This window comes from Haliaeetus leucocephalus, unplaced genomic scaffold, assembly GCF_000737465.1.
Source record: "Haliaeetus leucocephalus isolate CR32 unplaced genomic scaffold, Haliaeetus_leucocephalus-4.0 Scaffold751, whole genome shotgun sequence".
Classification (NCBI taxonomy): domain Eukaryota; kingdom Metazoa; phylum Chordata; class Aves; order Accipitriformes; family Accipitridae; genus Haliaeetus; species Haliaeetus leucocephalus.
The window spans coordinates 11,033,300-11,045,809 of NW_010973187.1; the positions used below are offsets into that span (position 1 = coordinate 11,033,300).

The 12,510-nt window shown below is 38.4% G+C and overlaps 1 protein-coding gene across 1 annotated transcript in view; it reads right to left on the bottom strand.

Moving 5' to 3' along the window:
• Nucleotides 1-12,510, bottom strand: part of SEMA3A (sema domain, immunoglobulin domain (Ig), short basic domain, secreted, (semaphorin) 3A) — a 167,542-nt gene that overhangs the window by 49,020 nt on the left and 106,012 nt on the right. Inside the window, exon 7 of the mRNA XM_010580947.1 lies at nt 8,937-9,056. Within this exon, the coding sequence (XP_010579249.1) occupies nt 8,937-9,056 (120 nt within the window). The remainder of the gene's footprint in view (nt 1-8,936; nt 9,057-12,510) is intronic.

A 12,510-nucleotide genomic window follows, 5' to 3' on the forward strand; every position in this document is an offset into this window, starting at 1 on the left:
TGGCAAACTGCACTTGAGTGCCGCGCTGGGCCTTTATATTGAACACACTAATCTGATTGTTTTTCCACTCTACAAACTTTGGGTCAACAATCAAGCTGCTGCCAGAAACTAATTAATTTGCAAACAGGCCCCATTTTCACAGGGGGAGAGCTTTTGAAACCTATGTCAGCAGAGCTGGTCACACCATGGTGACATGCATTGTCATGGCATCCACTTTTCTGGGTAATTCTCCTCACTAATTTTTCACCACACACATGAACTCAAATTACCCAGTCAACAGTAAATCTCTATTGAATGCCCACCAAACTCTGAACGTGGTGGCCTGAGAAGAGGAAATTGGTATTGACAGGGTCAACACTCATTAAATTGATGGCTAGAGCAGAAGGGAAAAAAAAACCAACACAAGAACATAAAAAAAAAAAAAAATCAGATGTATGTCATATCCCAATGAAGGGGGCTGTAACAGACCCATTCCCGCTTTGTTTAAATCAATTAGTATTCTGCTGTGTGATTCCCTACAAGCAGATTTCTGCTTAACTTTTCTTGAAAAACTGGTTAGTTACTTTTGTGAGCAGGAAAGGAGGCACAATTCAGTAGCTAAAAGTCACTGTTTTCCAAGCATTAGAGCTGTGATGAGCCCTCATAGAGATCTCGGAGATCATGGGAAACCTACTTGAATTTGCAAGGCTTGTAACACATAGCCTTTGTCTTTGGCATCCTGCCACCTAATCTGAACTTTCCTTTTCCTTAAGCTGATTTGGATCTTTGTACAAATAATAATTACAAAGAAACCCATGTTGTGTAATTTAAAGTGGGGCCTACACCAAAAGCAAGGCAAAGTGCAGTCTTAGAACCTGAACACTACACCTGTCCTGAACAAATTACGGGGGTTTGCCTATTGAAATTCATCTCCAGGGCAAGAGGAGAGGCTTCCTAGGAACTGATGCATGTGGGTAACATGTTTATATATACATATATAAATATGTATAGATAGATATGGTCTTTTTAATCATATGTTAACTGAAAGTAGCACACAAAGCTTTCTAGCAGAGATTATTGCCACATGTACCACTACTTGAGTTATATACTGAGTTTGTCACCTTCTTTATGTGAACAGACCATCATTTTACAAAGCTGCCCATTGCCAACTCTACAAGTTATCCATTGAAATAAATACATACAAATAAACAATCCTTCTCAGTTAAAAAAAAAAAAAAAGCTTTCTAGAGAACACAGAATATCACTGGGACTACTGATAAACAGACAATTGGTGGTGTTTATTATTCAGTCTGAGTAGGGTACAGAGCTGGAGACATCCAGGATCAAGAGTGTTACTCCTGGAGCATATTCATGCAGATGGGTTTTTACACAGCTCCTACCGCTGGAGGTGGCAGATGAGACTCAGGTTTGTTTATCTAAAGCTATGTCTATAAAAAGCAACTCACCTGGCTCATCAAATTTGACACTGAAGACCCAAGTGTGATCACCCGACTTGCCCTGCACAGACAGGTGCACTGATTTATCCACATCTAACATCTAGCCAGAGCTTGTTCTGGCTCTTTCATCCAATTTCCTCCCCAGAGAAGTCAGAGCATAGTGTTGGGAAGGGCTATACTCTCAGGTCTCACCCAGACATGAGGCTCACCAGGATTTACTGGGTTGTTGACCTGATATCATATTCATCACCAAAATAACACCCCTAAAATTTAGCAGTTCTAAGGCACATCACCAGTAGAACAATTCAGTGTACACACGTGAGTGTATATCCCCAAGCTGGCAATCACTTCCAAGTCTCTGTTTAGAGAGAGACTATGCACCAATCTGGTTTGGACTGAGGTCATATACCACAGTGCTTGCTTTGAGACCCATGAACATCTTTCCTAAAATTGGACTATGTGCAGCAAACTTTTCTGGTCTCCAGTGGAAACAGTGCACAAAGCACTCTGAGGTCCCCCGTTATTTTTGATCTTATATGGTCTATAAAGAAAGTCACAGTATGAATTGCAGCAAATCATGGCTTCTAATCTACACTCCCAGCTATTATTTTTTGGTGTGGATAATAAGGCTGACCAAGCTGAAACCCATAAATGAGCCCACGGTTAACCATGCAATATACACATATCCTAAGTCAGGTGTTCCTGGACTAATTTGTACCCTAACTTCCTCAAGCATATTGTGGCTATAGCTCAGACCAATATGTTTACTGAAGCGAGTCTTTCTGCCTCAGGTCATATTCTCTAGATTGTCAGGAAGTCCTGAAAATGTGCGGTCAAACCAGGGGAATGTTCTCTTCTGCTTCATCTTTTCTACCTGCTTTTTCCACTCCAGCCTCAAAACTTATCCTTTGGCTACTTTTACCAATTTTTCATACCTAAACACAACAAAATCTCATCCACAGCCCTGAAATTTAATGAAGAAAATGACTTAATCCTAGACAATGAGGCAGCGGGGTGGGGAGTAGGGGGTGGTGGAGAGGGAAGAGAGAGATCTGTTTCATAGGAGAGTTGAAAATAATTTCATTTAGGCCGCTTGATGGGAGATTATAATTTTTCTGGTTGTCGTCACCCACTATCTTCATGATCTTCCTCACATCCAGAGGAACTGTAATTGCTACTTGGTCTTTGATTTCTGAATCAAATACTTCTCTTCCTTTGCCTAAAGATACCTGGAGCAGCTATCAGACAAGATGAGTCAACTGGTTCAAATACATGAGCATCTCCTGATCAAGTATTCAGCTGGACCTATGGCTTCCTGAGTTGTAACCATTTCAGGTTAGTGGTAGTATAAATGTCAAGTGATAATATTAAGAAAGAAGTTATTATTTTACGATTTCAGAAATTCTACATTTCTTCCAACAGAAAAAGAACGGGTTGTAATAAAAATGTATAGAGAAAAGACTTGTTAAATTGCAATGAGAAAAACAATTTAAAATTCATATTCAATCTCTCAAATTTGGATCTACAGACTTAAGGGAGGAAAAAAAAACCTGTAAATTGAGTTTGTATGCCATTCTGTTCACATTATTATGCCACCGTCTCCATAGTTTCTGAGTACTTCCTAGCACTGTGTTAGGTGACATTAGCATTTGTCACACATGGAATTTATCACTGTGAAATTATTTATTACTATTCTTAGCAATGAAGATAATGGGAATGGGGGTGGGAGGATGTATTGAGTGAGAAATGAGACTTGCATATATGGACATGTTTTGTTCCTGCAAGGGTTGGAGTTGTTCGTGCCTGTATAAGTAGTGGTGGGAAAGTGCAGGACTTGGTCCACACTACAGCTTGCATGATAGGAGATATCAGCTGACTAATTTGGTTCAAATATAGAAATGCATATTTTAAATGCAAGAGGTCCTTGCGGGGAAAAAAGAACACCAAAAGAACAACAACAACAAAAAAAACACACACAAAAAATCCCTCACTGTTTTCACTGGTAAGATTGTTTAAATATGCCCCTGTAAATTTATAGGAATGCAGACCTGGAAGAGACATCTTAGTCTAGTCACTGCAGTCCCTTGCAATGTCAGGCAAGTGTGCTATATGACGACACATAAAATGCTATCTATATTCCTCTTAAAACCAGCTAGGCTGCCTCACTGTCTGCTTCTATTGGGCAGCTTTTTCTAATATCATTCCCCCCATGGTTTAAGACTTCTAATTTGAAGACTAAATACATTCAGATGTAGTTCATACCCTGTTTTTTTGTTGTTTTTTGGGGATTTTTTTTATGTCCTTTATTTAAATACCTCTTTTCTTGCTGGAGAGTTATAGTATTTGTAACATCCATCACCTCCTTTCTGCAAGAATATCTTGGATGTACTTTACAAAATAAACCCCAGGTACTAGGATAGTTGGGTCCTATCTATGCTGGCAGGTCAGCCATTTTCCACACCTGCTTACCTTTGGTGGCATGTATTTTAGTGCCTTCTTTATATCTGGATTGGGAATGGGTAGAAGGCAAGCTGGAAAGTGGGAAATTAGGAAGGCATTTAGGGACAAAGGAGTAGCACAGCAGAGAGGGGAGTCAGTGGGTATGTATAGGTGGGGAAAATGTTTGGTGTGGGTGACCAAAGACAAATTATAGATTTAAGGATGCAGCATATGAACACATCAGCAAGAGTCTCAGAAAGAGTAGTTGCAAAAGAACAAATATTAATTTCTAAATATCTTGACACATTCAGTACATTTTTATTAGAGAGGTAAAAATCCTATAAACTAGCTGCAATCTTGTCTTTCCCTTGCCGTAATGTGCAATATGTATATATTCAAAATTATGTGTGTATGTTGCCAGTGCTGGGACGTCCTACAAACTGCCATAAGCGGAAACAACATAAAGTGATGGCTAAAGTTCTGTATGAATGCCAAGAGAGTATCAAGTCCATGTTTCCTGCCTTGGAGCCTGTGAAATTTAAGAGGGCATTTTCTTTTTTATTGAACAGTCGCTCAGCTTCTATAATTCTCAGCTGTTTATGTAACCGTAAAGTAAAGATTACCAAGGACAATAACCCCAGGGGACTAAGCACAGCTACTACCCCACTTTAAAAATTAAGCCATGGAAAGTATGCTAAAATAATATCATAGAGCTGGTTTAAACCCATAAAAAGCAAGGAAATTCCAAGCCAAGGCTGGAAATCCAGACTGACAGTCTCTCTTAACCCCAACTCTAGTAAAGAGAGTGAGCGAGGCCAGTATTTGCTCACTTTTCTGGGGTGCAAACCAGATTCATAAAACTATCTTAATGCAGCTTTTGTGATTTCATTTCCTTTCAAATCTTCTGCAGCCCAACTCTGTTTTGCTTTTAATATAAATGTTTATCGTTATTCATTTTACAAAATGTTAACAATTTAAGGCCAGATCCCCTGTGCTCAAGTCAGGGAAGATGAGAGCAGCTCCGAGCTTTCCTTCCACTCCCCTAAGCTTCAGCTTGAAAACTGCCTTCAGTACATCGCTTTTGCATTTGCTTTGGTACACTGCACTGCCTTTTCTGCCTTCTTGCCTCCAGCCATGCCCTCAGCCCTTGCACGAAGGCTGCCGTGGATGGTGTACAGCAAATGCTGTGTGTAGTTCAGCAGGGAGCTACCAGGGTAAGCTGCTCTGACCTGCTCAGGCTTCCTACTCATCTTTTTTTATTGCTGAAGCAGTTCATAGAAGCAGGACTTGATCTACGCTTTCTTGAAATAACGCTGGCTTCTTGTGGCTCTGAACTATAAGAGGCGATGGCACATTTAAAGGAAAACATGGGTTTTGCCTGTAGGCAAGACTCTGTAAGATATATGTATAACATCAAAGCCATTGCTTCTTATAGTAAAGCTGGACAGGAGATGTTTTTTCAATTTCAGGATTTTTTTTTCTGAGAATTCAAAACTATTCTTGACCCTCACTGGGACCAACCAAGACTGTCAAATCTTTTTGTGAAGAGAAACTCCATGTACTTACCAGAGGAGCCAATAACATCCAGGGCGAGCACGTACATGGCTTATAACGAAGTACGTGATTCAGTCTGGGGCACTGAAATGTGGCTTTTTGTATCCAAGATGACTTCCCTGAGCACCAACTTATTTTACTGTGTTTTTGCAAATGCCTCCATGTCACATCTGGCCAACTCTGTATCAATAATTAAATATACACTGCTACAGTGACTGATGTATGGTTCCCTACCTTCTAGATGAATGCCCCAACTACATGGCTATAGAATCAGTCTCCCTTGCTTTATTTGGCTTGGTGATTGTTTAATTATTTCTACAAAATGAAATGTCTTTAGAAGCCTGTGAGTATTTAATATTTTTAAAAGACTTAAAAAGTCTTTAAGAGCTGCTGGTCAGCACCTTCCCTTGGGCTGGGCCCAGTTCAAAGCCCTCTTCCCAGCAACATTTAACTTCTTAGAGAAGGTGGAGCATCTCCAAAAAGTAACTGTGTGATCTCTGTAGGAACTCTGTGTTCATACTTAAATCCAAAAACTTAATCGCTCTGTGCAATGTTGTCCTACTTTTATGCCAGTTAAGGATGATATTTACATTCTGGGAAAAGTTTGCAAGCTCTTCATGTGCCACTGTCTTCTCCTCTCCATTTTTGGTACCAAACAGTTGTGTTTTCTGCACCCTGTCAGTTCTGACCTTAGCCTTAATATGGCAGAAGCAGTTTCAAGTTCCTGCTCTGAATGAAGTAAACGTTAGCAAGGACTTACAACTAGATCTCTCACCACCTAGTTATTAAACTCCATGAGGATGAGGATTTCTCCTTGTAAGTTTGATTAGAACTGGTGTTCTTATCTAGCTTTCAGTATATGTCCATTAGAATAGTGGTTTTAACCTGAGGCTAAGCACACTGTAGAAAACAACTAGAAAAGCAAACCCATCACTCCGTAGCAATCCATGTCTTTACTAAAAAAGGCATAAAGGTCTGTAAACATCAGGTTCAAAACTAGTTTATACAGAACTTTAAGAAAGCAGATTACACCTCATGCTTCAATGAGAGCTTGTTTCATTAAAAGTATATACACTTTAAATACGTGCAAACACAAAGCTTCTATTATAATTATATTTAAAAGAGACAAATGAAAAAAAAAAAAAAAAAGGACTGGCATGCCTGCAGAGTTTCAAACCCAAACAACTATCATTTTTGGATTTCCCTGTTAGATGCTGAAATTAGGAGTACTGTGTGGAAAGGCTGCCAGGATCTTATCACTGGGAAATTAACAGTAAAGTCTTAGAGCCTTTAAAAGGAATGTTGTAGTGTAGATTTTAAGCCAACTTTTCCATATTAGGAAGGTAAAATTATTGAGCTGCAATGGAGAGAGAGACTTCAAAAATGTACTTAAGGATCATTCTCTATTAAATTATAGACAGTTATGGGAATAATTTCTAAAGGCCTTAGTTTGATTCTTACCTTTTTTTTTTAAATTAGCTTGAAACTTTCCATAGACGAATATAGTGTAAGAACTACACTTAAGAGTTGAAAATCATCTTCACCCTGTGCTATGATAAATACTTCCTTCCTACTTTTATGCTCATTCTGGACAATACTTAAATTCTAGAGAGCTTGAGGTTCATCTGCTCTTTATGTGCAACTGTCTTCTCCTCCCCGTCTTGAGCACAAAGCAGTTGTGGTTTCTGCACCCTGTCAGATGTAACCTTAGTGCTAATTTGGGAAAAGCAGTTCTCACATTTAGTGCTGAAAGACTGATAACCGAATCCACAAAGGAATGACACATTTTCAGCGATGAAGTACAGGGGCTGTGGACAATGGTTGTGCTTTCCCACTGCATAAATCCTCCTGACTCAGCTGTCATTGTGCAAATCTTCTGCACAAAAGCAGATTTTGCTTGCATGATTGGACTTTATGTCATCATGACTACCATAACAAAAGCTGGTGTTGTGTTATCTTTAACATATTATTACTCTTCCAGGTACCAAGATAGATGGATGTCTATAACCCTTGTACTCTACTGTCCCCAGAAGTCCAGAAATCTTGTCTATTATTATAACAAAATAACCCAATGAACAATATTTCTGGGTTACTGGGCAAGCACAGACTGTAGAACTGGAATGTGATAGACCTGAATCTGTTCTCATAGTAGTCCACATGAATTATGACAAAACTAAATTTAACAGGACAAAAATCAGATTCATACAACTTATCATATTAAAATACAGATTCATACAACTTGTCATATACACATTTATCTGATACATATACCCAATGCATATGTCATATATGGAGTTGTTTATCCAACCTGCAATAGCACTTTGTGGTTTTAATTATGAGTCAGGGACCAGTTTTGTTACAGATTGTATATACAGTTAATATGATAACCAGTATGATACTAGAAATTCCCGACTGTAGCTAATAAGAAGCTGTGTTGTTAAAACATAGTCTGCTCTTACACATTAAAAATTTGTGTGAACAGTTTGCACTAAATTGCAAAACCACGTAAGAAAACCTGGACCTCAACACAGACATTAATAATGTGGCTAGAAGTGAAAAAACATCTAAGAACAAAATACTTTGTGAATTCAAAAACAGGAGTGCAGATGCAAACAGCATGTACAGCAAAAGTGGCTATTTAACTCTTCAAAAATTAAAATATAAATTAACTCAGGGTAACTACAGTTAGTATTACTGGCTCACTTAAATCTCATCAGCCTTTTCAGATGATGAATTCTCATTTCCAAAATGCTCATATCCTTGTATAGCTAAAGCCAAGTGTAATTCCATTTAAGCTATTGGAATTTTGACTTCAGTAGAACTTGGATAGAGTACTCAGATGCATTTTTAAGTATTTTGGTGCATGAAGCCAAAACCAAATGTTTCTCTGAAACTATCCCTCTCTCCCCATACACACAAACAACTACAGGCCTGATTAGTAATATCCATACAATAATGCAAGCTATTCTGCCTTGTTAAACTACTGAATATTTTGAAATCCAGTAATTTGGAATGCCTAGGATCCCTTTCACTTTTTCCAAACTATTGACAACTCTGGCCTGCTCATGAAGCTCTGCTGATCCATTTTCTGCTGGAGTTTGGTGGCCAGTGTCTGATTCCTTCAGTCTAGTCAAAAATTTAAGCCTGTACAAGGCACAACCCTGCCCAAGGCTCTGTACTACTTTGTGTTGATGTGTGGCTGATGTCTCCACAAGCCTCGAGCTTCTGTCCAAGTTGCACCCTACAGCAATCTGCTCCTGTGGCACGACTGCGTTAGCCATAGTGTCCGTATATGTTTTAAATTTAATCACACTCCACAAATCTCAATGTAATTAAAACAAAAATACTTCTTTATAAATCACTTTTGATTAGTTTAACTGGCTTAAGACAAAATTCTGCTCCAAATAAAAGTGGGATGTATATGTCACAGATGTTGCTGGAATGGCTCTGTGTGCTAGTCTTTAATGGCTAGATCAATGTAAACGGATAAATGTATATTTTACATACCATTTAGCCACCGGGAGTCATGCTGCTCTGTTCTGATTGGATGATGATGCCCCAGAGTTCGGAAAATGGCAAAGTCCCTGCCCATGAAATCTGCCGCTGTGCCAGAGTACAGTTCTCCATCTGTGGGAGGACATAATTGTAAGCAACATTTCTCAATTTTCCAGTCATGGTAAATCAGAGAAAGCTGTCAGTCCTATGTTTATATTATACTAATAGGGATAATGAGAAAATTACAAAGCAATAAGCCATTTGCAATGTATTGCCATTGAAAATATATTATTAGACCCACTTTCTCACCGTAGAGCTTAACTGTAACCTCTCTCAAATGAGCTGTATCTCTTGACTGCCAGTGCAGCCACTTTTCACAAAATATGTTTGGATTCTTAGGCTGGAACAGTGACAGGCTGTACACCTGACCCTGGCAGGCAGTAGTATGCAGCCCCCCCAAAACCTACCTCACTGTGAAGTTACCCTGTTTTGAACAGGAGTTTGGACTGGAGACCTCCAGAGGTTCCTCCCAACCTACTGGGTTTTTGTGACTCTGTGTTGGGAATTGGAGAGTCCAGGTCATTCACTCTTGATTCAGAAAGTCCTCAGGTCCCTTCAATTTTTCATATAGAAACTGTCTTTTTGTGGGTTTTTGTTTGTTTGGGTTTTCTTTTGCTTTTGCTTTTGCTTTTTTTTTTTTTTTTTTTCCTGAGCAAGCAGATGCTCAGAAAACAGTATCTTCTACAGGAAAGACAGAACATGCCTTTCTCCTTCAGCCACCTTTGTAACTGTTATACTGGCAAAGGGCAACAGCTACGGGAGAGAATAAATGAGATCATTCCCTGCTACCTCGACCCCATGCATATCACAGTGAACAAGTGAATTAAAAATTGACCTGCGTACTTCAGCCCATAAATGGCACATACATAGCCTAGCTGGAGATGAAACTTATAATATTAGAGTCCCAGTGTGCCCCTCCTCAGGCAGCTAGAATTATCATAGATGAGGCAGAGAGAGACTCTCTAAATCCAAAGGACCAGGTCAAGTTAAATACCTGCCAACTAGTAGAGAGAATAATAAGTACATAGTAATCAGACACAGAAAACAACCAGGGATCAAAGCACAACTGACATTAATGTACAGCTTGTCCATGAAATTACTCTGAATTCAAAATGCTAAAAATGCATTTTTTTTTAGGAGTGTGCCCTTTTATACCTGTATGTGAAATGAGATACCATACCCTATATTTTTAATATGGAATTAAAATATATTGTTCCTTCCAACTACTATTTTCAAGCTACCCATCTTAAATGGGTCTCCTGTGAAAAAGACAAGTTTGAGGATAAAATAACTCTTTCTTTAAGCTAAGGTATTAAATTTTTCATGGTCATGATAAACTCTACCATATCCTCATTTTAAAACACCCTCTACGAACAAGTTTATCATTTTCATGGCAATTTTAGGTATTTTCATGGTGGGACAACCAGACCCAAGCATGCCTATTGGATGTCACTGCCATCTTTTCCCCAGAACACTGACACCATGAAATTATCAATTGAACCTACAGTGGCTCTGTACCATATGGCAGTCATGAAAGTCAGGAAGGGTGAAAACATGATAGCGGAAAGGCGTGGAATTGAATGAATTCGCAGCAGAGATTAGAAGCAAATAGACCAGTCGTGCCCAGCAGGAGGTGTAATCAGAAGTGAAACAGAACAGCATATCATTAATTACCAATTTATCATTCCTCTATGTCATTTTCAACTTTTTTTTAAAGGGGAGACAATCACTTAATTATAGTGATTATTATGTACAGGGTATGCAGCTGAGATTTTAAAGAACATAAAACCTTTTTGCTTGTGAAAAGGGCTTTGATGCTATGCTTAACCTTTCTTTAACCTTATCTTCATTTTCTTGTCTTTCAGTCCCTAGTGAGTTCAGATAAATCAATATAAATCAAAGGGGGAAAGCAAAAACCAACAAGCTCTATTTTGCTTCCTAGTTACCAACAGATCTAAAGGTCAATCAAGGAAGAAAAAAAAAATCTGTATTTAATACTAGATTTTTAAATTAAAATAAATATAGCTCAAAAACTCATTAAAATTATATATTTGCAATATTTAGCATTCCAAGGGGTTTTGGCACCTCAGTTTCTAACTCAACTTATAAAAACCACTGAAAGTAACATATCTTCCAGGTTTGACTCATTTCAACCCAAGAATGTTTCATGCTACTAGGCTCTTGTGGCTGGTGCTTTTTCATCAGTGATGATAGAGCAAAAGTTTTGCCAATATGGGCTTCAGCATGTTCCAAAGAGGGAAGGGTCTGTAGGAAACTAGCTGACCTTTCTTTGCTTTCTACTACAGCCGCTCCAGGTTTCAGTGTACTTAGACCAGTGCCTGCAGCTTGAACTGATTTGCTGTAGTCATGCAAAAAGGGGATTTTTGACTTCTCCCAGATAGAAATACCAAGGAATACCATTTATTTTTATAAGGCTTTAGGTAATTTTTGCTAAATTCAGGGTGAGCCTCAAGTCACGTCCCAGATGTACACATCCTTTGAGTTAGTGCTATTCAAAAGCTGTATGAGGATTTTGCCTCCTGTCTAGATAGAAGTATATTCATCTTTGTTTCCGTATGCAGACCTTCTTTTGGACTGAAATTTACTCATTGCTGGTCTAGAAAATTATTCTCTTATGTCATAGATAGGCTTCACTGTGCCATTTCCATTGTGAGTAGTTTTAAAAGCAGTTTCCATTAAATTTAAGAAGAAAGTGGAAATGTACGGTTTGAAAACTGACAAACTTTTCTCAAGGGAAAGAATGAGGAAAAAAAGTTGTCAGTTTGTATTTCCAGCCCAGCAGCGTAAAGCAATGACTGTCCAGAACAAGCTGACGGCCCTCAGTTGTTTGCGTAGAAATAAGCTCTGTGTTTTGGACACAAACCACTTTATCCTAAAGCAGTAGCATGTTGACATATGAATGCAAACAGAAATACGTATATTGACTTTACTAAATAAAGAGGCAACAATTAAAGCCCATAGTAATCCTTTTTTGGGGGGAGGAACCATTTTCCCACATACTGCACCTAAGCAGCACGGAACTGTGAACACCTACCCAAGTTCATTAGATACAAAGATGTTAAAAACTAAGCAGTATACATTTATTTGATGAATTGTATATTCAGCTTTTAAAGAAGATTGCATTCTTTAAAAAAAAAAAAAAGTAATAGTTTTGGAGAGTACAGAAGTGTAAACTTCCTTTTTGAAAGAAATAAGAAAGTTGAATGGATGGGGAATATAGGCAAAAACAAGCCTTAAATGTCCTGATTGCTCTCACTGGTAAAAGGGATCCTAAATGAAATCTGCTGCCCTCAGTTAGTAGGTTTATTCACTCAAATTAAGATTTTCAGATATACATAGTAGTGGCTTGACTTCATTCCTTTCCAAATGAACACTTAAAACTTCCCAGAAAGTAGAATAACTCCAAAATCCTGAACTTCTTACGTATTTAGTAGCTAATTTCTAATAAATAGGATAGTAAAGTTCTTCCTTGGTAAGAAGCCACTGTATTTCAGATCACATTGAT